Raw genomic sequence first — 26,424 nt, forward strand, 5'->3', positions numbered from 1 at the left:
TATTTGGCCCATCGGGTCTGCCCCGCCATTCAATGAGATCATGGCTGATCTGATGACTCTCAACTCCACTTTCCTGCCCTTTCCCTATTATCCTTGATTCCCTTACAGATTAAAAATCTGTCTATCTCAGCCTTGCATATACTTCACAACCCAGCCTCTACAGCCCTCTGCAGTAAAGATTGACTACCCTCTGAGAGAAGAAATTTCTCCTCATGTCTATTTTAAGTGGGCGCCCCCCTACTCTGATATTATACCCTCTGGTCCTAGACTCTCCCACAAGGGGAAGTAACCTCTCAGCGTCTACCCTATCAATCCCCCTAAGAATCTTATATGTTTCAAAAAGGTCACCTCTCATCCTTCTAAACTCCAATGAGTACAGGCCCAACTTACTCAACCTCTCCTCAAAATAAAATCCCTCTATCCCCAGGATTAACCTAGTGAACCTTCTCTGGACTGCCTCCAATGCCAGTATATCTTTCCTTAGATAAGGGGACCAAAACTGTTCACAGTATTCCAGGTGTGGTCCAACTAGTGCATTGTATAGTTTTAGCAATACTTTTCTATTTTTATACTCCATTCCCTTTGAAATAAAGGCCAACATTCCATTTGTCTTACCTATTACCTGGTGAACTTGTATGCTAGCTTTTTGGGATTCATGCACGAGGACCCCCAAATCCCTCTGTGCTGCAGCTTTCTTCAGTCTTTCTCCATTTAAATAATATGCAGCTCCTCTATTCTTCCTGCCAAAGTGCATAACCTCACACTTTCCCACACTATATTCCATGTTTTTGCCCACTCACTTAACCTGTCTATATCCCTCTGTAGACTCTGTGTGTCATCTCCACCACTTGCCTTCCCACCTATTTCTGTGTCATCCGCAAACTTGGCGATAGCACATTCACTTCCCTCATCTAAGTCATTAATATATATTATAAATAATTATGGCCCCAGCACTGATTCCTGTGGCACTCCACTAGTTATAGGTTGCCATCCTGAAAATGCCCCCCTTATCCCAACTCTCTGGGCAGAATTTTATGGCCCTGTTTCAGTGGGGATGGGGCCGTAAAATGCGGCGGGCCATTATAAATCCTATTGACGACAGCAGGAACGTAAAATCCCGCTGTCATAAAATTCTGCCCTGTGCCTTCTATTCATTAGCCAGTCCTCTACCCATGCCAAGATAATACCCCCAACACCATGGGCTCTTATCTTATTAAGTAGCCTTATGTGTGGCACCTTATTAGACTCCTTTTGGAAATCCAAATATACTACATCTACTGGTTCCCCTTTATCTATCCTGCTTGTTACCTCCTCAAAGAATTCTAATAAATTTGTCAGGCATGATTTCCCCTTCATGAAGCCATGCTGATTCTGCTTGATTAGATTATGCATTTCTAAATTCTCTGCTATTACATCCTTTATAATAGACTCGAACATTTTCCCAGTGACAGATGTTAAACTAACTGGCCTATAGTTACCTGTTCTTTGTCTCCCTCCCTTTTTGAATAAGGGTGTTACATGGAAAGTTTTCCAATCCTCTGGGACTTTTCCAGAATCTAAGGACTCTTGGAAGATTGCTACCAGTGCGCCCACTATCTCTGCAGCTATTTCCTTTAATATTCTAGATGCAACTCATCTGGTCCAGGTGACTTAAGGGCCTTTAGCCCCATTAGTTTCCCTGGTACTTTTTCTCTAGTGACAATTATTTTATTTATTTCCGCCCCCCATTTGTCCCATGATTATTTAGTATTTTTGTTATGCTAAAGATTGATGCAAAGTATTTATTCAACTGCTCTGCCATTTTCTGGTTCCCCATTATTATCTCCCCTGCCTCATTCTCTAAGGGACCTATATTGACTTTGGCCTCTCTCTTCCTTTCTTTATATTTAAAGAAGTTCTTACTGTCTGTTTTTATATTACTTGCTAGTTTACCCTCAAAGTTTTTTTCCCTTTATTATTTTTCTGGTTATCTTCTGTTGGTTTTTAAAATTTTCCCAATCCTCGGGCTTACCACCAATCTTTGACACATTGTATGTTTTTTTCTTTCACTTTGATACCATCCTTAACTTCCTTGGTTAACCATGGTTGGTTTATCTCCTCCTTACAATCTTTCTTTCTCACTGGGATATATCTTTGTTGTGAGTCATGAACTATTTTCTTAAACGTCTGCCATTGTTCATCAACCGTCTTTTCTGCTAAACTCCTTTCCCAGTAATCCTGAGGGGTGGGAGAATTTAGAGAAAAGCAAAATGGATTACCTAAAATTTAATAAAGAGGGAGAAATAGGAGAATATGAGAGTAAACTAACAAGAAACATTAAAACAGATTTTCAGAGCTTCCACAGATATGCAAAAAGGATAAATGTAGCAAAAATAAATGTGGATCCTTTAGAAGCTGAGACAGGAGAAATTATAAGATAATAGCAAAGACGTTAAACAAATATTTTTTGTCTGTCTTTACAATAGAAGATGCCAGAAAGAGTTGGGAACCGCGGGTCTAATGAGAGTGAGGAACTTAAAGTAATTAATATCAATAAAGAAAAATTACTGGAGAAATTAATGGGACTAAAAACCAACAAATCCCCTGGACCTGATGGCCAACATCCTAAAGTTCTAAAAGAAGTGGCTGCAGAGATGATGGATGCATTGGTTGTGATCTTCCAAAGTTCCACAGATTCTGGAATGGTCCCAGTAGATTGGTAGATAGGAAAATTGACACTACTATTTAAAAAGGCTATGTTTATTTGTGCCATAATACTAGGGGAGCACTTCCTGCACTTTTTAGTTTGACCTCAGCTGGAATATTGATCCATCTCTGGCTGCCACACTTTACGAAGGATGTGAGGGCATGGAAAGATCGCAGAAAAGCTTCATGATAATGGTTCCAGGGATGAGGAACTTCAGTTATGAACATAGTTTGGAGCGTTTTTCTTGGAAAAAAGACTGAGAGGAGATTTGATAGGGGTATTCAAAATCATGAAGGGTCTGGACAGAATAGATAGGGAGAAACTGCTCCCCCTCGTGATAGGATCAAAATCGAAGCAAAAGCGATGTGAGGAAATCTTTTCATGCAGCGAGTGGTTAAGGTCTGGAATGCATTGCCTGAGAGGCTGTTGGAGGCAGGTTCAGTTGAAGCATTCAAAAGGACTGTTATCAAAAAGGAAGAATGTTTTGGGTTACAGGGAGAAGGCGAGAAAATGGCACAAAGTGAATTGCTCATTTGGAGAGCCATTGTAGACACAATGGGCTGAATGGCCTCCTTCTGCACTGTAACAATTCTGTGATGCACAGGTACTGTGCCAGTCACAGTGAATCAGTCTGTGACTTTATCATTTGCAGCTAAACAGACATCCTAAATTGAGTTTTGAGATGCAAACTAAAACCTGGTAAAAAGGACGAAATTAAAACAGAAGCATTAGGGTTAGGATTGACTGTTGGCCAAAGTGTTCTGTCCATTTGTCAGTCATTAGTATTAAAATTCTCATCAGAAATAGATTGAGGTATTGTTTTTTAAATAGGACTTTTTGCAAATGCTATCATAAAGATTTATGCTATTTTCTGTAAATTAATACATTCTTTGGATAATAAATAAGCAATAGAAAGTAAAAAATTAATCACCCAGTGTGGGATTTGAGACCGTGTCTTTGGGCTTTTTTAAAAAAGCCCCATTAGCTACCAACTGATCTAACCAAGAATTGTCTATATAAAGCCTTTCCAACTTGCTTGTGCCAACAAATGCCCTGGACCTGATGACTTAAACCTGAAATCACTGCTTTCATTTTGTGCATCTGTGATGCAATAAATTTATTCCCAATAATAAAGCGGAAATCTGAAGAGGGATTTATAGTCCTTGTACAAAATCACCAAAAGTTATCATGCAGGTACAGCAAGTAATTAGGAAGGCAAATTATATGTTGGTCTTTATTGCAAGGGGATTGGAGTACAAGGGTGAAGAAGTCTTGCTACAATTCTACAGGGCTTTGGTGGAACCACACCTGGAGTATTGTGTACAGCTTTGGTTTCCATACCTAAGGAAGGATCTACTTGCCTTAGAGGGGTGCAATGAGTAGAATGGGCTTATATTTTCGGGAGTTTAGAAAAATGAGTTGTGATTTCATTGAAGCATATAAGACTCTGGGAGGGCTGTCAGGGTAGAGGTTGAGTGGTCGTTTCCCCTGGCTGAAGAGTGTACAACTAGGGGCTATAATCTTAGGATAAGGGGTGAGCCATTTAGGACTGAGAAAAGGGAAAATTTATTCACTCAGGGTTGTGAATCTTTAGTTTTCACTACCTCAGAGAGTTGTGTACACTCCATTCACAGAGTACTCTCAAGGCTGACCAGTAGAATTTGGATACTAAGGAAAACAAGGGTTATGGGGATAGTGTGGGAAAATGGCGTTGATGTATAAGTTGAGCCATGATCTTATTGAATGACAGAACAGGTGAGGGCCATATGGCCCATGCCCATCCTTATTTTTAATGTTGTTTCTCTACTTTTCTCTCTGTTTCTCAATCTTATTTTTCACTTTATTCTTTGTTTTGTTCTATTTCTCACCATTTTTTCAAATTTCCAATTTTCTTACTGTTCATGAGGTAGTGGGATCCGGAATGCAGGATTTGTTTATTTTCTCTCCTTCTCTGCTCACAAGGTGGTTGAATCTGATGCAGATTTTTATTTCCTTTTCCTTTCTTCTCTATCATCTCTATTTTCTTGCTGTTTGTCCTCTCTATCTGTTCTCTATTATCTCCATTTGCTCCCTCTGCGTGCTCTCTCTATTTTCTATTTGTCCTCTCTCCCTATTGTCTCTCTCTATTCGCTCTCTATTTGTCCTCTCTCTCTTCGCTCTCTATTATCTCCATTCTCTCTCTATTTGTACTCACTGGTCTCTCTCTATTATCTCCATTATCTCCCTGTGTGTTCCCTATTTATCCCCTCTCTCTGTTCTCTATTTTTCCTCTCTGTTCTAGCTATTTGCCCTCTTCCTATTCTCCCTCTATTTATCCTCCACTCTCTGTTCCTATTATTTCCATTTTCTCTCTGTGCTGTCACTCCATTCTTTCTATTTGTCCTCGCTCTCTATTATCTCTACTTGTCCTCGATCCCTATTCTCTCTATTTGTCCTCTCTATTGTACCTAATCTCCTCTGCTCTCTCTTTCTTTCTGTTGCTCTCTCTGTTCTCTCTATTCTCTCTCTCTCTCTGTTCTCTCTCCCTCTTTCTGTTTAACTCTCTCTGTTCGTTCCCTCTCTTTCTGATCTTTCTCTTTGTTCTCTCTCTGTTATCTCCCTCTCTGTTCTCTCGCTCTGATCTCTCTTTCTGTTTTCACTTTCTCTGTTCTTTCCCTCTTTTTCTCATCTTTCTCTCTGTTCTCTCCCTCTCTTTGTTACTCTCTGTCTGTTCTCTCTCTATTCTCTCTGTGTTCTCTGCATTATTTCCCTCTCTGTTCCTTTCTCTCCAAAGCTCCTTCTTTACTGATGTCACCGCGTATTTTAATGACGCACCGTACATGCGCAGTAGCTGCCTCAGGTTATTGTGCGACTTGAGCCTGAGGCCTGTAACGCGGCTGTGACAGCGGAGCCACCGGGCTCAGTTGGCCCTTCCTTCTCCTTCGACAAGGGCAATCAGTCTCCCGGCCCGGCTTCGCCCATTCCCTCGATAGCGGGTCTCACTCTCTCGGTCCTGTCCGTCAGTCCCGCCGGACAGCGGGGCTGATTCTCTCGGCCCGGTCCGCCTATCCCGCCGGGCCGAGGGCCCGCTCACAGCCCCGCCATGGTGAAGAAGCGGAAGGGTCGGATCGTCATCGACTCGGACAGTGACGACAGCGGCAGCGAGGAGAACCTAGACCAGGTGAGGGGCTGAGGGTGGAAGGAGGGGTGCGAAAGCCCGAAGGTGACGGGCGGGTGAGCGCCCGAAGGTGACGACGGGCGGGGAGGGAGAGGTGCCGAGGGTGACTGGGGGGAGGCGGGGGGGGAGGTGCCGAGGGTGACTGGGGGGAGGGGGGGGAGGTGCCGAGGGTGACTGGGGGGAGGCGGGGGGGAGGTGCCGAGGGTGACTGGGGGGAGGGGGGGGAGGTGCCGAGGGTGACTGGGGGGAGGGGGGGGGGGGAGGTGCCGAGGGTGACTGGGGGGAGGGGGGGGGGAGGTGCCGAGGGTGACTGGGGGGAGGGGGGGCGGGGGAGAGGCCGAGGGTGACTGGGAAGAGGGGAGGCGGGGGAGAGGCCGAGGGTGACTGGGAAGAGGGGGGGCGGGTGAGGGTGATTGGGGGGGAGGGGGGGGGCGGGTGAGGGTGACTGGGGGGTGGGGAGGCGGGTGAGGGTGACAGGGGGGAGGGGGGTGGGTGAGGGTGACTGGGGGGAGGGGGGGGGCGGGTGAGGGGCCGAGGGTGACTGGGGGGGGAAGCGGGTGAGGGGGAGAGGGGCCGAGGGTGACTGGGGGGAGGGGGGGCGGGTGAGGGTGACTGGGAGGAGGGGGGGCGGGTGAGGGTGACTGGGAGGAGGGGGGGCGGGTGAGGGGCCGAGGGTGACTGTGGGGAGGGGGGGGCGGGTGAGGGGCCGAGGGTGACTGGGGGGAGGGGGGCTGGGGGAGGGTGACTGGGGGGAGGGGGTGAAAGTGCCGAAGGTGATTTGGGGGGGGCGGGCGGTGCGAGGGTGCTGGGTGGGGGTGCTGAAAGTGACGTGGGGGGTGTGTGAGAGAGGGGGCCGAGGGTGACCGGGGGGGGTGAGTGAGGGGCCGAGGGTGACGTGGGGGGGTGAGTGAGGGGCCGAGGGTGACGTGAGGGGCCGAGGGTGACGAAGGGTGAGTGAGGGGCCGAGGGTGACGTGCGGGGGGTGAGTGAGGGGCCGAGGTTGACGTGGACGGGTGAGTGAGGGGCCGAGGTTGACGTGGGCGGGTGAGTGAGGGGCCGAGGTTGACGTGGGCGGGTGAGTGAGGGGCCGAGGTTGACGTGGGCGGGTGAGTGAGGGGCCGAGGTTGACGTGGGCGGGTGAGTGAGGGGCCGAGGTTGACGTGGGCGGGTGAGTGAGGGGCCGAGGTTGACGTGGGCGGGTGTGTGAGGGGCCGAGGTTGACGTGGGCGGGTGAGTGAGGGGCCGAGGTTGACGTGGGCGGGTGAGTGAGGGGCCGAGGTTGACGTGGGCGGGTGAGTGAGGGGCCGAGGTTGACGTGGGCGGCTGAGTGAGGGGCCGAGGTTGACGTGGGCGGGTGAGTGAGGGGCCGAGGTTGACGTGGGCGGGTGAGTGAGGGGCCGAGGTTGACGTGGGGGGGTGAGTGAGAGGCCGAGGGTGACGTGGGGGGGTGAGTGAGGGGCCGAGGGTGACGTGAGGGGCCGAGGGTGACGAACGGTGAGTGAGGGGCCGAGGGTGACGTGCGGGGGGTGAGTGAGGGGCCGAGGGTGACGTGCGGGGGGTGAGTGAGGGGCCGAGGGTGACGTGGGGGGGGTGAGTGAGGGGCCGGGGGTGACGTGGGGGGGGGGGTGAGTGAGGGGCCGAGGGTGATGGGGGGTTGAGTGAGGGACCGAGGGTGACGTGGGGGGGTTGAGTGATGGGCCGAGGGTGACGGGGTGTTGAGAGAGGGTCCGAGGGTGACGGGGTGTTGAGTGAGGGGCCGAGGGTGACGGGGGGGTTGAGTGAGGGGCCGAAGGTGACGGGGGGTTGGGTGAGGGGCCGAGGGTGACGGGGGGTTGAGAGAGGGGCCGAGGGTGACGTGGGGGGAATGAGTGAGGGGCTGAGTGTGACGTTGGGGGGGTGAGTGAGGGGCCGAGGGTGATGTGGGGGGGTGAGTGAGGGGCCGAGGGTGACGTGGGGGGGGTGAGTGAGGGGCCGAGGGTGACGTGGGGGGGTGAGTGAGGGGCCGATGGTGACGTGAGGGGCCGAGGTTGACGAGGGGTGAGTGGGGGGCCGAGGGTGACCGGGGGGGTGTGAGGGGCCGAGGGTGACGTGGGGGGGTGAGTGAGGGGCCGAGGGTGACGTGAGGGGCCGAGGGTGACGAAGGGTGAGTGAGGGGCCGAGGGTGACGTGCGGGGGGTGAGTGAGGGGCCGAGGTTGACGTGGACGGGTGAGTGAGGGGCCGAGGTTGACGTGGGCGGGTGAGTGAGGGGCCGAGGTTGACGTGGGCGGGTGAGTGAGGGGCCGAGGTTGACGTGGGCGGGTGAGTGAGGGGCCGAGGTTGACGTGGGCGGGTGAGTGAGGGGCCGAGGTTGACGTGGGCGGGTGAGTGAGGGGCCGAGGTTGACGTGGGCGGGTGAGTGAGGGGCCGAGGTTGACGTGGGCGGGTGAGTGAGGGGCCGAGGTTGACGTGGGCGGGTGAGTGAGGGGCCGAGGTTGACGTGGGCGGGTGAGTGAGGGGCCGAGGTTGACGTGGGCGGCTGAGTGAGGGGCCGAGGTTGACTTGGGCGGGTGAGTGAGGGGCCGAGGTTGACGTGGGCGGGTGAGTGAGGGGCCGAGGTTGACGTGGGGGGGTGAGTGAGAGGCCGAGGGTGACGTGGGGGGGTGAGTGAGGGGCCGAGGGTGACGTGAGGGGCCGAGGGTGACGTGGGGGGGTGAGTGATGGGCCGAGGGTGACGGGGTGTTGAGAGAGGGTCCGAGGGTGACGGGGTGTTGATAGAGGGTCCGAGGGTGACGGGGGGGTTGAGTGAGGGGCCGAAGGTGACGGGGGGTTGGGTGAGGGGCCGAGGGTGACGGGGGGTTGAGAGAGGGGCCGAGGGTGACGTGGGGGGAATGAGTGAGGGGCTGAGTGTGACGTTGGGGGGGTGAGTGAGGGGCCGAGGGTGATGTGGGGGGGTGAGTGAGGGGCCGAGGGTGACGTGGGGGGGTGAGTGAGTGGCCGAGGGTGACGTGGGGGGGGTGAGTGAGGGGCCGAGGGTGACGTGGGGGGGTGAGTGAGGGGCCGAAGGTGACGGGGGGTTGGGTGAGGGGCCGAGGGTGACGGGGGGTTGAGAGAGGGGCCGAGGGTGACGGGGGGGGAATGAGTGAGGGGCTGAGTGTGACGTTGGGGGGGTGAGTGAGGGGCCGAGGGTGATGTGGGGGGGTGAGTGAGGGGCCGAGGGTGACGTGGGGGGGTGAGTGAGTGGCCGAGGGTGACGTGGGGGGGGTGAGTGAGGGGCCGAGGGTGACGTGGGGGGGTGAGTGAGGGGCCGATGGTGACGTGAGGGGCCGAGGTTGACGAGGGGTGAGTGGGGGGCCGAGGGTGACCGGGGGGGTGTGAGGGGCCGTGGGTTACGTGGGGGGGCCGAGGGTGACCTGGGGGCGGTGAGAGAGGGGCCGAGGGTGACGGGGGGGTTGAGAGAGGGGCCGAGGGTGACGGGGGGGGTTGAGAGGGGCCGAGGGTGACGGGGGGGTTGAGAGGGGCCGAGGGTGACGGGGGGGTTGAGTGAGGGGCCAAGGGTGACGTGTGGGCCGAGGGTGACGAAGGGTGAGTGAGGGGCTGAGGGTGACGTGCGGGGGGTGAGTGAGGGGATGAGGGTGATGTGAGGGGCCGAGGGTGATGTTGGGGGGGTGAGTGAGGTGCCGAGGGTGACGTGTGGGGGATGAGTGAGGGGCCGAAGTTGACGTGGGGAGGATCAGTGAGGGGTCGAGGGTGACGTGGGCGGGGGGGGTGAGTGAGGGGCCGAGGGTGACGGGGGGGGTGAGTGAGGGGCCGAGGGTGACGTGGGGGGGGGGGGTGAGTGAGGGGCCGAGGGTGACGTGGGGGGGGGGGGGAGGTGAGTGAGGGGCCGAGGGTGACGTGGGTGGGGGTGGTGAGTGAGGGGCCGAGGGTGACGTGGGTGGGGGTGGTGAGTGAGGGGCCGAGGGTGACGTGGGTGGGGGTGGTGAGTGAGGGGCCGAGGGTGACGTGGGTGGGGGTGGTGAGTGAGGGGCCGAGGGTGACGTGGGTGGGGGTGGTGAGTGAGGGGCCGAGGGTGACGTGGGTGGGGGTGGTGAGTGAGGGGCCGAGGGTGACGTGGGTGGGGGTGGTGAGTGAGGGGCCGAGGGTGACGTGGGGGTGGTGAGTGAGGGGCCGAGGGTGACGTGGGGGTGGTGAGTGAGGGGCCGAGGGTGACGTGGGGGTGGTGAGTGAGGGGCCGAGGGTGACGTGGGGGTGGTGAGTGAGGGGCCGAGGGTGACGTGGGGGTGGTGAGTGAGGGGCCGAGGGTGACGTGGGGGTGGTGAGTGAGGGGCCGAGGGTGACGTGGGGGTGGTGAGTGAGGGGCCGAGGGTGACGTGGGGGTGGTGAGTGAGGGGCCGAGGGTGACGTGGGGGTGGTGAGTGAGGGGCCGAGGGTGACGTGGGGGGTGGTGAGTGAGGGGCCGAGGGTGACGTGGGGGTGGTGAGTGAGGGGCCGAGGGTGACGTGGGGGTGGTGAGTGAGGGGCCGAGGGTGACGTGGGGGTGGTGAGTGAGGGGCCGAGGGTGACGTGGGGGTGGTGAGTGAGGGGCCGAGGGTGACGTGGGGGTGGTGAGTGAGGGGCCGAGGGTGACGTGGGGGTGGTGAGTGAGGGGCCGAGGGTGACGTGGGGGTGGTGAGTGAGGGGCCGAGGGTGAAGTGGGGGTGGTGAGTGAGGGGCCGAGGGTGACGTGGGGGTGGTGAGTGAGGGGCCGAGGGTGACGTGGGGGTGGTGAGTGAGGGGCCGAGGGTGACGTGGGGGTGGTGAGTGAGGGGCCGAGGGAGACGTGGGGGTGGTGAGTGAGGGGCCGAGGGTGACGTGGGGGTGGTGAGTGAGGGGCCGAGGGTGACGTGGGGGTGGTGAGTGAGGGGCCGAGGGTGACGTGGGGGTGGTGAGTGAGGGGCCGTGGGTGACGTGGGGGTGGTGAGTGAGGGGCCGAGGGTGACGTGGGGGTGGTGAGTGAGGGGCCGTGGGTGACGTGGGGGTGGTGAGTGAGGGGCCGAGGGTGACGTGGGGGTGGTGAGTGAGGGGCCGAGGGTGACGTGGGGGTGGTGAGTGAGGGGCCGAGGGTGACGTGGGGGTGGTGAGTGAGGGGCCGAGGGTGACGTGGAGGTGGTGAGTGAGGGGCCGAGGGTGACGTGGGGGTGGTGAGTGAGGGGCCGAGGGTGACGTGGGGGTGGTGAGTGAGGGGCCGAGGGTGACGTGGGGGTGGTGAGTGAGGGGCCGAGGGTGACGTGGGGGTGGTGAGTGAGGGGCCGAGGGTGACGTGGGGGTGGTGAGTGAGGGGCCGAGGGTGACGTGGGGGTGGTGAGTGAGGGGCCGAGGGTGACGTGGGGGTGGTGAGTGAGGGGCCGAGGGTGACGTGGGGGTGGTGAGTGAGGGGCCGAGGGTGACGTGGGGGTGGTGAGTGAGGGGCCGAGGGTGACGTGGGGGTGGTGAGTGAGGGGCCGAGGGTGACGTGGGGGTGGTGAGTGAGGGGCCGAGGGTGACGTGGGGGTGGTGAGTGAGGGGCCGAGGGTGACGTGGGGGTGGTGAGTGAGGGGCCGAGGGTGACGTGGGGGTGGTGAGTGAGGGGCCGAGGGTGACGTGGGGGTGGTGAGTGAGGGGCCGAGGGTGACGTGGGGGCGGTGAGTGAGGGGCCGAGGGTGACGTGGGGGCGGTGAGTGAGGGGCCGAGGGTGACGTGGGGGCGGTGAGTGAGGGGCCGAGGGTGACGTGGGGGCGGTGAGTGAGGGGCCGAGGGTGACGTGGGGGCGGTGAGTGAGGGGCCGAGGGTGACGTGGGGGCGGTGAGTGAGGGGCCGAGGGTGACGTGGGGGCGGTGAGTGAGGGGCCGAGGGTGACGTGGGGGGGGGTGAGTGTGGGGCCGAGGGTGACGTGGGGGGGGGTGCGTGAGGGGCCGAGGGTGAGGTGGGGGGGCGGTGAGTGAGGGGCCGAGGGTGAGGTGGGGTGAGTGAGGGGCCGAGGGTGACGGGGGGTTCAGTGAGGGGCCGAGGGTGACGGGGGGGTTGAGTGAGGGGCCGAGGGTGACGGGGGTTGAGTGAGGGGCCGAGGGTGACGGGGGTTGAGTGAGGGGCCGAGGGTGACGGGGGGTTGAGTGAGGGGCCGAGGGTGACGGGGGGTTGAGTGAGGGGCCGAGGGTGACGGGGGGTTGAGTGAAGGGCCGAGGGTGACGTTGGGGGGGGGTTGAGTGAGGGGCCGAGGGTGACGTTGGGGGGGGGGGTGAGTGAGGGGCCCAGGGTGACGTGGGGGGGGGGGTGAGTGAGGGGCCGAGGGTGACGTGGGGGGGGGGGGGGTGAGTGAGGGGCCGAGGGTGACGTGGGTGGGGGGTGAGTGAGGGGCCGAGGGTGACGTGGGGGGGGCTGAGTGAGGGGCCGAGGGTGACGGGCTGTTGAGTGAGGGGCCGAGGGTGACGGGGGTTGAGTGAGAGGCCGAGGGTGAAGGGGAATTGAGTGAGGGGCCGAGGGTGACGGGGGTTGAGTGAGGGGCCGAAGTTGACGTGGGGAGGATCAGTGAGGGGTCGAGGGTGACGTGGGCGGGGGGGGTGAGTGAGGGGCCGAGGGTGACGGGGGGGGTGAGTGAGGGGCCGAGGGTGACGTGGGGGGGGGGGTGAGTGAGGGGCCGAGGGAGACGTGGGGGGGGGGGGAGGTGAGTGAGGGGCCGAGGGTGACGTGGGTGGGGGTGGTGAGTGAGGGGCCGAGGGTGACGTGGGTGGGGGGTGGTGAGTGAGGGGCCGAGGGTGACGTGGGTGGGGGTGGTGAGTGAGGGGCCGAGGGTGACGTGGGTGGGGGGTGGTGAGTGAGGGGCCGAGGGTGACGTGGGTGGGGGTGGTGAGTGAGGGGCCGAGGGTGACGTGGGGGTGGTGAGTGAGGGGCCGAGGGTGACGTGGGGGTGGTGAGTGAGGGGCCGAGGGTGACGTGGGGGTGGTGAGTGAGGGGCCGAGGGTGACGTGGGGGTGGTGAGTGAGGGGCCGAGGGTGACGTGGGGGTGGTGAGTGAGGGGCCGAGGGTGACGTGGGGGTGGTGAGTGAGGGGCCGAGGGTGACGTGGGGGTGGTGAGTGAGGGGCCGAGGGTGACGTGGGGGTGGTGAGTGAGGGGCCGAGGGTGACGTGGGGGTGGTGAGTGAGGGGCCGAGGGTGACGTGGGGGTGGTGAGTGAGGGGCCGAGGGTGACGTGGGGGTGGTGAGTGAGGGGCCGAGGGTGACGTGGGGGTGGTGAGTGAGGGGCCGAGGGTGACGTGGGGGTGGTGAGTGAGGGGCCGAGGGTGACGTGGGGGTGGTGAGTGAGGGGCCGAGGGTGACGTGGGGGTGGTGAGTGAGGGGCCGAGGGTGACGTGGGGGTGGTGAGTGAGGGGCCGAGGGTGACGTGGGGGTGGTGAGTGAGGGGCCGAGGGTGACGTGGGGGTGGTGAGTGAGGGGCCGAGGGTGACGTGGGGGTGGTGAGTGAGGGGCCGAGGGTGACGTGGGGGTGGTGAGTGAGGGGCCGAGGGTGACGTGGGGGTGGTGAGTGAGGGGCCGAGGGTGACGTGGGGGTGGTGAGTGAGGGGCCGAGGGTGACGTGGGGGTGGTGAGTGAGGGGCCGAGGGTGACGTGGGGGTGGTGAGTGAGGGGCCGAGGGTGACGTGGGGGTGGTGAGTGAGGGGCCGAGGGTGACGTGGGGGTGGTGAGTGAGGGGCCGAGGGTGACGTGGGGGTGGTGAGTGAGGGGCCGAGGGTGACGTGGGGGTGGTGAGTGAGGGGCCGAGGGTGACGTGGGGGTGGTGAGTGAGGGGCCGAGGGTGACGTGGGGGTGGTGAGTGAGGGGCCGAGGGTGACGTGGGGGTGGTGAGTGAGGGGCCGAGGGTGACGTGGGGGTGGTGAGTGAGGGGCCGAGGGTGACGTGGGGGTGGTGAGTGAGGGGCCGAGGGTGACGTGGGGGTGGTGAGTGAGGGGCCGAGGGTGACGTGGGGGTGGTGAGTGAGGGGCCGAGGGTGACGTGGGGGTGGTGAGTGAGGGGCCGAGGGTGACGTGGGGGTGGTGAGTGAGGGGCCGGGGGTGGTGAGTGAGGGGCCGAGGGTGACGTGGGGGCGGTGAGTGAGGGGCCGAGGGTGACGTGGGGGCGGTGAGTGAGGGGCCGAGGGTGACGTGGGGGCGGTGAGTGAGGGGCCGAGGGTGACGTGGGGGCGGTGAGTGAGGGGCCGAGGGTGACGTGGGGGCGGTGAGTGAGGGGCCGAGGGTGACGTGGGGGCGGTGAGTGAGGGGCCGAGGGTGACGTGGGGGCGGTGAGTGAGGGGCCGAGGGTGACGTGGGGGCGGTGAGTGAGGGGCCGAGGGTGACGTGGGGGCGGTGAGTGAGGGGCCGAGGGTGACGTGGGGGCGGTGAGTGAGGGGCCGAGGGTGACGTGGGGGGCGGTGAGTGAGGGGCCGAGGGTGACGTGGGGGCGGTGAGTGAGGGGCCGAGGGTGACGTGGGGGCGGTGAGTGAGGGGCCGAGGGTGACGTGGGGGCGGTGAGTGAGGGGCCGAGGGTGACGTGGGGGCGGTGAGTGAGGGGCCGAGGGTGACGTGGGGGGGGGGTGAGTGTGGGGCCGAGGGTGACGTGGGGGGGGTGCGTGAGGGGCCGAGGGTGAGGTGGGGGGGCGGTGAGTGAGGGGCCGAGGGTGAGGTGGGGTGAGTGAGGGGCCGAGGGTGACGGGGGGTTCAGTGAGGGGCCGAGGGTGACGGGGGGGTTGAGTGAGGGGCCGAGGGTGACGGGGGTTGAGTGAGGGGCCGAGGGTGACGGGGGTTGAGTGAGGGGCCGAGGGTGACGGGGGGTTGAGTGAGGGGCCGAGGGTGACGGGGGGTTGAGTGAGGGGCCGAGGGTGACGGGGGGTTGAGTGAGGGGCCGAGGGTGACGTTGGGGGGGGGTTGAGTGAGGGGCCGAGGGTGACGTTGGGGGGGGGGGTGAGTGAGGGGCCGAGGGTGACGTGGGGGGGGGGTGAGTGAGGGGCCGAGGGTGACGTGGGGGGGGGGGGTGAGTGAGGGGCCGAGGGTGACGTGGGTGGGGGGTGAGTGAGGGGCCGAGGGTGACGTGGGGGGGGCTGAGTGAGGGGCCGAGGGTGACGGGGGGTTGAGTGAGGGGCCGAGGGTGACGGGGGGTTGAGTGAGGGGCCGAGGGTGACGTTGGGGGGGGGTTGAGTGAGGGGCCGAGGGTGACGTTGGGGGGGGGGGGTGAGTGAGGGGCCGAGGGTGACGTGGGGGGGGGGTGAGTGAGGGGCCGAGGGTGACGTGGGGGGGGGGGGTGAGTGAGGGGCCGAGGGTGACGTGGGTGGGGCGTGAGTGAGGGGCCGAGGGTGACGTGGGGGGGGCTGAGTGAGGGGCCGAGGGTGACGGGCTGTTGAGTGAGGGGCCGAGGGTGACGGGGGTTGAGTGAGAGGCCGAGGGTGAAGGGGAATTGAGTGAGGGGCCGAGGGTGACGGGGGTTGAGTGAGGGGCCGAGGGTGACGGGGGTTGAGTGAGGGGCCGAGGGTGACGGGGGTTGAGTGAGGGGCCGAGGGTGACGGGGGGGTTGAGTGAGGGGCCGAGGGTGACGGGGGGTTGAGTGAGGGGCCGAGGGTGACGGGGGGTTGAGTGAGGGGCCGAGGGTGACGGGGGGTTGAGTGAGGGGCCGAGGGTGACGGGGGGTTGAGTGAGGGGCCGAGGGTGACGGGGGGTTGAGTGAGGGGCCGAGGGTGACGGGGGGTTGAGTGAGGGGCCGAGGGTGATGTTGCGGGGGGTTGAGTGAGGGGCCGAGGGTGATGTTGGGGGGGCGTGAGTGAGGGGCCGAGGGTGACGTGGGGGGGGTGAGTGAGGCGCCGAGTGTGACATGGGGGGGGGTTGAGTGAGGGGCCGAGGGTGAAATGGGGGGGTGAGTGACGGGCCAAGGGTGCCGTGGGGGGGTGAGTGAGAGGCCGAGTGTGACGTGGGGGGCCGAGGGTGACGGGGGGTGAGTGAGGGGCCGAGGGTGACGGGGGGGTGTGAGGGGCTGTGGGTGACGTGGGGGGAGGGTGTGAGGGGCCGAGGGTGACGTTGGGGGAGGGGGGGGGGTGGGGGGGTGTGAGGGGCCGAGGGTTACGTGGGGGGGGCGGGAGTGAGGGGCCGAGGGTGACGTGGGGGGTGGGGATTGAGGGGCCGAGGGTGAGGTGGGGGGGGTGAGTGAGGGGCCGAGGGTGACGTGGGGGGTGGGGATTGAGGGGCCGAGGGTGAGGTGGGGGGGGTGAGTGAGGGGCCGAGGGTGACGTGGGTGGGGGGGGGTGAGTGAGGGGCCGAGGGTGACGTGGGGGCGGTGAGTGAGGGGCCGAGGGTGACGTGGGGGGGTGTTGAGTGAGGGGCCGAGGATGATGTGGGGTGGTGTTGAGTGAGGGGCCGAGGGTGACGTGGGGCGGTGTTGAGTGAGGGGCCGAGGGTGACGTGGGGCGGTGAGTGAGGGGCCGAGGGTGACGTGGGGGCGGTGAGTGAGGGGGCCGAGGGTGACGTGGGGGCGGTGAGTGAGGGGCCGAGGGTGACGTGGGGGCGGTGAGTGAGGGGCCGAGGGTGACGTGGGGGCGGTGAGTGAGGGGCCGAGGGTGACGTGGGGGCGGTGAGTGAGGGGCCGAGGGTGACGTGGGGGGGGTGAGTGAGGGGCCGAGGGTGACGTGGGGGGGTGAGTGAGGGGCTGAGGGTGACGTGGGGGGGTGAGTGAGGGGCAGAGGGTGACGTGGTGGGGGTGAGAGGGGCCGAGTGTGACGTGGGGGGGCCGGGGGTGAGTGAGGGGCCGAGGTTGACATGGTGGGGGTGAGTGAGGGACAGAGGGTGATGCAGGGGGGTGTTGAGTGGGGAGGGTGAGTGAGGGGCCGAGGGTGACGTGGGGGGGTGTTGAGTGAGGGGCCGAGGATGATGTGGGGTGGTGTTGAGTGAGGGGCCGAGGATGATGTGGGGTGGTGTTGAGTGAGGGGCCGAGGATGATGTGGGGTGGTGTTGAGTGAGGGGCCGAGGGTGACGTGGGGCGGTGTTGAGTGAGGGGCCGAGGGTGACGTGGGGTGGTGGGTGAGTGAAGGGCCGAGGGTGACGTTGAGTGGGTGGGGGTGGGGGGGGCGGTGAGTGAGGGGCCGAGTGTGACGGGGGGGTGGGCTGGTGTGAGGGGCCGAGGGTGACGGGTGGGGGTGCGGGTGAGTGAGGGTGATGTGAGGGGCCGAGTGTGACGGGGGGGGGGGGGTGTAGGTGAGTGAGGGGCCGAGGGTGACGTGGGGGCGGTGAGTGAGGGGCCGAGGGTGACGTGGGGGGGGTGAGTGAGGGGCCGAGGGTGACGTGGGGGGGGTGAGTGAGGGGCTGAGGGTGACGTGGGGAGGTGAGTGAGGGGCAGAGGGTGACGTGGTGGGGGTGAGAGGGGCCGAGTGTGACGTGGGGGGGCCGGGGGTGAGTGAGGGGCCGAGGTTGACATGGTGGGGGTGAGTGAGGGACAGAGGGTGATGCGGGGGGGTGTTGAGTGGGGAGGGTGAGTGAGGGGCCGAGGGTGACGTGGGGGGGTGTTGAGTGAGGGGCCGAGGATGATGTGGGGTGGTGTTGAGTGAGGGGCCGAGGATGATGTGGGGTGGTGTTGAGTGAGGGGCCGAGGGTGACGTGGGGCGGTGTTGAGTGAGGGGCCGAGGGTGACGTGGGGTGGTGGGTGAGTGAAGGGCCGAGGGTGACGTTGTGGGTGGGGGTGGGGGGGGGGTGAGTGAGGGGCCGAGTGTGACGGGGGGGTGGGCTGGTGTGAGGGGCCGAGGGTGACGGGTGGGGGTGCGGGTGAGTGAGGGTGATGTGAGGGGCCGAGTGTGACGGGGGGGGGGGGTGTAGGTGAGTGAGGGGCCGAGGGTGACGTGCGGGGGAGTAGAGAGGGGCCGAGTGTGACGGGTGGTGGTGCGGGTGAGTGAGGGGCAGAGGGTGATGTGAGGGGCCTAGTGTGACGGGGGGGGCGTAGGTGAGTGAGGGGCCGAGGGTGACGTGCGGGGGGGGGGGCAGTGAGTGCGGGGCCGAGGGTGACATCGGGGGCGTAGAGAGGGGCCGAGGGTGACATCAGGGGGGTAGAGAGGGGCCGAGGGTGACATGAGGGGGGGGGGGTGAGTGAGGGGCCAAGGGTGAGTGAGGGGCCAAGGGTGAGTGAAGGTGACGTGGGGGGGTGGGGCTGGTGTGAGGGAGTGAGGGGCCAAGGGTGGCGTGGGGCGTGGTGAGTGAGGGGCCGAGGGTGACATGCGGGGGGGGGCAGAGAGAGGGTCCGAGGGTGACGTGGGACGAGAGGGTGTGAGGGGCCGAGGGTGTTGGTGGGTGCGGGGGGTTGAGGGACCGAGGAAGACGTGGGGGGTGGTGAGTGAGGGGCCGAGGGTAACGGGTGGGGGGCCGAGGGTGACGGTGGGGTGAGGGCATGGGGGGGAGGGGTGAGGGGCCTTGGGCGATGGGGTGGGGATGGGTGGGTGGCCGAGGACAACGGGGGTGGGTGGGTGGTGGGTGCAGGTGGATGGCCGAGGGCGACGCGCTGGGGGGGGTGGGGGGACAAGGGGCCGAGGGCGACGGGGTGGGGGGCTGGGTGGGTGGCCGAGGGCGACGGGGTGTGGGTGGGTGTGGGGGGGGGGGTGAGTGAGGGGCCGAGTGTGACGGGGGGGTGGGCTGGTGTGAGGGGCCGAGGGTGACGGGTGGGGGTGCGGGTGAGTGAGGGTGATGTGAGGGGCCGAGTGTGACGGGGGGTGGGGTGTAGGTGAGTGAGGGGCCGAGGGTGACGTGCGGGGGAGTAGAGAGGGGCCGAGTGTGACGGGTGGTGGTGCGGGTGAGTGAGGGGCAGAGGGTGATGTGAGGGGCCTAGTGTGACGGGGGGGGCGTAGGTGAGTGAGGGGCCGAGGGTGACGTGCGGGGGGGGGGGGCAGTGAGTGCGGGGCCGAGGGTGACATCGGGGGCGTAGAGAGGGGCCGAGGGTGACATCAGGGGGGTAGAGAGGGGCCGAGGGTGACGTGAGGGGGGGGGTGATTGAGGGGCCAAGGGTGAGTGAAGGTGACGTGGGGGGGTGGGGCTGGTGTGAGGGAGTGAGGGGCCAAGGGTGGCGTGGGGCGTGGTGAGTGAGGGGCCGAGGGTGACATGCGGGGGGGGGCAGAGAGAGGGTCCGAGGGTGACGTGGGACGAGAGGGTGTGAGGGGCCGAGGGTGTTGGTGGGTGCGGGGGGTTGAGGGACCGAGGAAGACGTGGGGGGTGGTGAGTGAGGGGCCGAGGGTAACGGGTGGGGGGCCGAGGGTGACGGTGGGGTGAGGGCATGGGGGGGAGGGGTGAGGGGCCTTGGGCGATGGGGTGGGGATGGGTGGGTGGTCGAGGACAACGGGGGTGGGTGGGTGGTGGGTGCAGGTGGATGGCCGAGGGCGACGCGCTGGGGGGGGTGGGGGGACAAGGGGCCAAGGGCGACGGGGTGGGGGGCTGGGGGGTGGCCGAGGGCGACGGGGTGGGGGGATGGGCGGGTGGCTGAGGGTGACGGGATGGGCGGGTGGCTGAGGGCGACAGGGTGGGGGGGGCGAGGGGCTGAGGGCGAAGGGGTGGGCGGCAGGAGGGGCGAGGGGCTGAGGGCGACGGGGTGTGGTCGGCGAGGGGGTAAGGACACTGGGGTGGACAAAGGGCTGAGGGTGACGGGGTAGGTGAGGGTGACGGGATAGAGATGGGTGAGGGGTCGAGGGCGACGGGGTGTGTGAAGGGCCGGCAAGGGGCCGAGGGGGCGGGCGAGGGGAGGAGGGTGGGGGTGAGTGAGGGGCCGAGGGCGGGTGGGTTTAGGTGTGGGGCCGAGGGTGACGGGGGAGGTGGGGAAGGCGAGGTGACACCTAGGAAGGGAAAAGAGTGATGAAGGAATTCGGGTGAGAAGGGGGCAGGAGGGAACAAGGAGTGGAATGGTGGTGGGCATGTGGGGGATGGAGGGGTGGACATGGTGAAGGGAATAGGACGGGGTAATAGAGGATGACAATTGTGGGGCATGGACCACTGAGATAGAGGAGCGACAGACTGATGGTGGGCGTGAGCCTAACATTGTGGGTTTTTGAGATCAATTAGAGGGGGGCAGGCAGGCACTGGTGTGGGCTGATTAAGATTGGATGGATTCTGTGTCCCACCTTCGTGGTCGCTTTCTGAAATTGAATGTGTCCACCCATGAGTTTTTGTGAATTATTACTAAATATTGCCCCATCTCCAATCTCTCCTCCTAAACTGTTGGATATGTCCCAAATCTTTCCTGCAATCCCTTATTTGAATCCCTCCAATCTGGTTTCCACCACAATAAAGTATTGAAACGTTTCTTTCTGTGACGTGTGACTGACCACGATACATGATCTGCCTTTAATCCGTAACTTGCCAGCAGGCTTTGTTTTATTTGCCCACTCCATTCTTCACCAATGTCTTTTCCCCATTGACCAACTGAGTGGGGCTGCTTATAACTGGTTCCATTCTGAACTATCCAGTTGTAGCCAGATCCTATTTATTACACAAAGTTAGGACCCATGGGAGTAAAATACTACCATGGATTGATTAATGGACAGAAAACAGAGCAGGAATAAACAGGGCATTTTCAGGTTGGCAGGCTGTAACTAGTGGTGTACCGCAAGAATCAGTGCTGGGGTTTTGACTATTTACAATATATATTAATTATTTAGATAAGACTGAATGTAATGTATCCAAGTTTGCTGACGATAAAAAAGAGCGGAAGGTAAGCAGGGAGGAACACACAAAGAGGCTGCAAAGGAATATCGACAGGTTGGGTGAGTGGGTAAGAACATAGTAGATGGAATAGTCTGATAAAGTTGAAGTTATTCACTTTGATAGGAAAAATAAAGGATATATTTGAATGATGAAAGATTGGGAAATGCTTGCATTTGGAAGGACCTGGGTGATCTTCTACGTACATGAATCACGGAAAGTTAACATGCAGGTACAGCAAACGATTAGTATGTTAGCTTTTGTTACAAAGGAATTGGAGTGCTGGTAGGAATGTAAAGAAATTGTATTACAATTATTACAATTATGCAGGGCATTTGTCTGCTTCCTTACTTAAGGAGGGACATACTTGCCCTGGAAGGAGTGCAACAAAGGTTCACGAGACTGGTTCCTAGGGCGAGGGGATTGTTCTATGAGGAAAAATTGAGTAGACTAGATCTATATTTCCTAGGGTTTAGAAGAATTTAGAAATCCATCATTTGAATGGCTGCAGGTCAAGCAATGTCTCCATTTTAAAATTCTCATCATTTTTAAATCCCTCCATAGCTTTGCCCCTCTCTATTTCTGTAATTCCCTCCAGCCCCATGAGCCTTTGAGATTTCTGCTCTCATTTAATTTTGGCATCTTGAGCATCCCTGATTTTAATCACTCCACCACTGGTGCCATCCTTCAACTGCCCTAGGCCCAAGTTTTGGAATTCCCTCCCTTAACTTTTCCACCTCTACCTTGCTTTCCTCCTTTCAGACACTCCATAAAATCTGTCAACTGACCTATTGTCTCCTTATGTAGCTGGATGTCATATTTTATTTTATAATGCTCCCGTGAAAACCCTTGGGATATTTTATATTGAAGGTGCTGTATAAATATAAATTGTTGTTGAATGAGAGAGCTGATTGAATTTAAAAAATAGCAAATTCTTAAGGGGCTTGACAGGATAGATGCTGAGAAAATGTTTCCCCTGGCTGTGGAATCTAGAACACGGGGTCACAGTGGTCAGCTGTTTAGAACTGAGATGAGGAGAAATTTCTTCATTGAGTGTTGTGAATCTTTGGAATTCTCTACTCAAGGAGGCTGTGGATGCTCAGTTGTTGTGTACTCAAAATAGAGGCTGATAGATTTTCTGGCACCAAAGAAATTGAGTAATAGGGGATAGTGTGGGAAGGTGGAGTTGAGGTAGAAAATCAGCCATTATCTTGTTGAATAGTGGAGCAAGCTCAAAGGGTCATATGGCAGACTATTCCTATTTCTTGTGTTTTGATGGTTTCTCTTCCCATTGTGCACCTCTACCTATGGAATTGCCCAAAGATCCTTCCCCCCCCCACCCCCAATCTTCTCCACCTACATGCTACCCCTTGATGACCTCATTTCAACATAGTCAGCTTTAATTTCATGCTGATGACACCCAGCTCTTCCCCTCCATGCCTCTGTTGCTTCTTGTCAGACTGAGATGTGCAAATTCCTCCAGTTAATTACTGGGACGACTGAAGCCATTGCCTTTGGTTCCGCTACAAACTTCTAACCTTATCCATCAATCTCATCCCCCTTCCCTTATTTCAGGTTAAAGCTGACAGTTTACACTGTCAGAGTTGCAGCTGAGCTGATCTTATATTCTCTCCATCACAACCACTGCCTGATTTCACCTCTACCTCAGGCTGTCTGCTGTTGAAAGGTTCATCCATGCCTCTTGTACCTCCAGACTTGACTAATCCCATCCTCCATGCTCTGTCCATTTCATTTCAGGCAATATCCTTCTATTCATGTCGTATTCTGCACCAAGTCCACAGAGCCATAAGTCCTGTCTTCACTCACTCGCTTTAGTTCCTGGTCTCCGCCGATGCTTCACAACAGCCACCCCGCTACCCAAGTTTCTGTATGTTCCTCTAGCACTACAACTGTTCCTCCCTCCCAGACCCTTCAGGAACTATAGTGTTCCTCTGATTCCAGCCTCTTATGCCCCTATGCATTCTTTGCCCCACCATTGGTGACTGAGCCTTCAGTGGCCTTGGCCTCACCCTTTGGAATCCCTCTCCTAAACCTCCTCAACTCCTTGGCATGTCTCATTTAAAACTTGCTTCTTTAACCCTTTGCTTGCTCCTCTTAATCTCACCTCCATTAGCTTGGCACCCATTTCTTTCTTTATCCCTCTGTGAATCTCCTCGGGACATTTTTATATGTTGAAGATGCTGTATTAAAGGTTTTGCCTTGCTTCAGCCTGGCAGTATTAGATGAGCAGAAATCTCCTCTGATTAAATATTGGGAAGACTAAAACCATTATCTTTGGACCCTATTTCCTAACCATTGACTTCATCTCTTTGCCCTGCTCAATGTCTTGGGGTTGAACTAGGTTGTTTGCAGCCTCAGCATCCTATTTGATCTTCAGCTGGGCTTCCAACCCCATATTCTCTCCATCACCCAGCCTACATCCACTCTAACATTGCCTAACTTCACCCTTGCCAATTCTGTCCTCTTGGACATTCTTTTTTCCTTTAGAGCCCCATTGCTGTCCATACCCTTCAGCAGCCTAGGTCTTAAGCTCTGGAATTCCCTCCCTAAACTCTCCATCTTTAAGAGGCTCATTAAAACCTATCTCTGATCAAACTTTTGGCCACCTGTCCTAATATCTCTGGCTCCATGTCAAATTCTGCCCGATTATGCTCCTTTGAAGTATCATGGGACATTTTACAATGTTTAAAGGTGCTATATAAATCAATGCAAGGTCCTTATGTTGCATGCAGTGTCTCACTGAATGAATGATATCGGCACAGTTGGTGGTGGATGTGATACAGAAATCCATTTTGAGACTGAATTTATATTTGTAGCTTTGGAAAGGTGTTGAAACTGATTTTTTGCTGAGCAGTGTGGTTACTTTGGCTTCCTTTGGGAATATTTTGAGTGTGCAATGGTGACTGTTACCAACCTGCAACATTGGAAGTATGTGACATATTTTTATTTGTCACCATGTTCTGCTGATTTTATCTTTTCTAAAGGAGTTATCCCCTTACAGAGAATTGCAGCTTTCTAGCTTGATGTGAGATAGCTGTTGGTTTCTGTGCCATATCTGATGTCCATATATACATACACCTGTAGTTACTTAAGTAACAATAACAGGAGCCCATCTCCATTGCTCCACAATACCAATTACATACCGCTGGCTCTTATAAAATCTGATTCGGCATAGGCCGCTGGATTGATAGTTTGATCTGAATTGAAATGTCATTGCCAGCTGTTTGAGTTGGGCAAGTCATCTTGCTGGGTTCTCAGATTGTTCCGGCATTTAAACACAGCTCTAAAGCAGTGTGGAGTCTACAACAACCTGACTGTGTATCAGAAATAAGCTGACAAAATAGTACACAGAAAGTTACTTGTACCCTCACCACCTGATAGTTTCTTGGGAAAAGTTGAAGAAGTTGGGTTTCTTTGGACAGAGGAGTCTTTAAGTTTTCCAGTGTAATGAAGTGTTATATAAGCGCTAAGACTTGTTATATCTGCTTCAAGTTTTGGACTTGGTTCAGTTGGTTCTGATTTTGCCTCAAATCATGTTGAGTCTGAGCCCCAATCTAAGATTCAAGCTCGGTACTGAGGGAGTGCTCCGGTGTCGCAGATCTGTCTTTCAGATGAGATGTTTACAGTTGAGATCCTCTTGTAGCAGTTCAAGTTGGTACTACAGATCGAATTGGTATTACATGAAGAGCAGAAAGCGCTCTCTCTCTTGGACTAGTCTTTTCCTTCAGTACCAACTAAACCAGATTAACTGGTCATTCATCTTCTTGCTATTTGTGGGTGCTTCCTCTTTTCTGCTAGTTCTTCTGTTTCTAGGAATCATACAAGAATTTTTATAAACATTCCACTCTCAAATCTCCTATGGTCACTGCACATGGTCAGTTGGCTGATGCATTTCGCTTATGATGTGCATGTTCCATGTAACGCACACTGTACCGTTGGGACCGTTTTTTTCAAGCAACTTTCTTACTGTTAATTTCCTACCTCTTTGATTAATAGTGTTTGGCTCAATTAACAAATGGTGTCAGGAATAAGTGATCGTGTTACTATCACTGGCACATCTCCTGTACTGTTGCTTGTACACTGTTCCCTAACCACGTTACTAAAAAAGTGTGGCAGAAAATATTGCCGGAAGCACGTGTGACACTTGGGGGGGAAAAACCATACAATTTCACCATTTTAAAGAAGGCCATTCAGCCCACTTGGGTGCTGACTCTACTGCAAAAACCTAATATCGATCCCACCTTCTCCCTATATCTTCTGCTTCATATATTTATCCAGTCTTTCCTTAAAAGATTTCTGCCTAACCGCTCAAAGCATTCCAAGCTCTCAACAGCCCTCTATGTAAAGGAATCTCCCTTAATTTTTCTTCTCTCTCTGTGGCAAATTTAAATAGATGACTCCATGTCATGACTCCATCACCTGTTTACTATCAAAACTGCTGATAATTTTAAAGACTTCCATGAGTTTTCCCCTTTCCTTTGTGTTCAAGTGGGAACAGTCTCATATCTCTAGTTTCTCCTCCTAACTATAGTTTCCCATCCCTGGAATCATCCTGATGAATCTACACTGGCCATGCCCAATTTGACTTGGTTTTTCGGTCGGAAGTACCCAAAGCTGCAACTGATACCTGTAGCCTGACTGTTCCCTTGAACAAATTTCTCATTCCCTCTTTGCTCTTGTGCTTTTTGCCCCTGCTTATGTAAATAAATGGAATGGATGTATGCAAAACTTTTAATATCACTTGTCAATCTCCAATGGCACGATATGTCAGAATATGATCTCTCTCTTTCAACATTTTTCTGTAGCTCTTTCAGTCTTTTTCAATCTCTCTTTAGAGTGTGTCCCCCTTTATTTCCCCCTTCCACATAGGAACAGTGTAGGCCATAGAGCCTGCTCCAAAAGAATAGCATGTCCAGGTAGTTGATAATGGTCCCTGGTGTACATTGTCCTGTGCTCTCTGCTGCTTAGACTTGTTGCTAATTCTCCCTTTCCTTTAACCCTTTTCATCTTCACTTCTGTTTTCATTCCACTCTCCCCTCTCAATAAAGTAACGTAAATCAAAAACACTGTCTGGATAAAGGTTTTCAATGCATCCTCTTGCTTTGCTTGATTTTGGAAAACAACTGAGCAGAAACTGCTAGAAGCTAAAGGAAAATATTGGACTGATTGAAAGTTAGAAGAGAAGACAATCTATAGGCATGCCAGAGTTATGAAGGGCATTGTATAAAAGTGCTTCATAGCTAACAAATTACTTTGTGTGACACCATCTGTGGAGAGGAAGACAGAGTTAACGTTTCGAGTCCGTATGACTTTTCATGGGTGGAGAGTCATACGGACTCAACGTTAACTCTCTTCCTCTCCACAGATGCTGTCAAATCTGCTGAGTTTTTCCAGCAATTTTTGTTTTTGTTTCAGATTTCCAGCATCCGCAGCATTTTGCTTTTAAATGACTTTGTGTAGTTAGTGCTACAGCTATGCCCCACAACAGCAATGAGGTTGATGTGTTTTGTTAATGGAGATTGAGGGAAGAATGTTGGGTACAGGACACCTGCTCAATCGCCGACTTTTCAGAGAGGCTGGCAACTCCTAGTAACTTTTAAGGCATCAAAAGACAATGGATAAATGTTATCAATTTTTAATGCAATTTCAGAAATGGAAGACAAAAAAAGCAACTAAATTTCCAGCAAGCTTTCATAGAATCACATGGAATATCTAGCACAGAAACAGACCATTCACTCTAATTCGTGGGTCTCCTCCCATTCCAAGCCTCTTCCCAGCCTTTCACCATATCTGTTTCCTTATGAGCTTCTCTAGTTTCCTTTTGAAAGCATTTAAACTGTTTATCTCCTGTGATAGCAAATTCTGCATTGTAACCACTATCAAA

The 26,424-nt window shown here is 57.7% G+C and overlaps 1 protein-coding gene across 1 annotated transcript in view; it reads left to right on the forward strand.

Moving 5' to 3' along the window:
• Window positions 1-5,543: 5,543 nt before the first annotated feature.
• The window catches only part of rtf1 (RTF1 homolog, Paf1/RNA polymerase II complex component), an 89,727-nt gene continuing 68,846 nt past the window's right edge, over window positions 5,544-26,424 (forward strand). Inside the window, exon 1 of the mRNA XM_041214683.1 lies at window positions 5,544-5,846. Within this exon, the coding sequence (XP_041070617.1) occupies window positions 5,769-5,846 (78 nt within the window). The 5' untranslated portion in view covers window positions 5,544-5,768. The remainder of the gene's footprint in view (window positions 5,847-26,424) is intronic.

Source organism: Carcharodon carcharias, chromosome 20 (genome assembly GCF_017639515.1).
Source record: "Carcharodon carcharias isolate sCarCar2 chromosome 20, sCarCar2.pri, whole genome shotgun sequence".
NCBI classification, from domain to species: Eukaryota; Metazoa; Chordata; class Chondrichthyes; order Lamniformes; family Lamnidae; genus Carcharodon; species Carcharodon carcharias.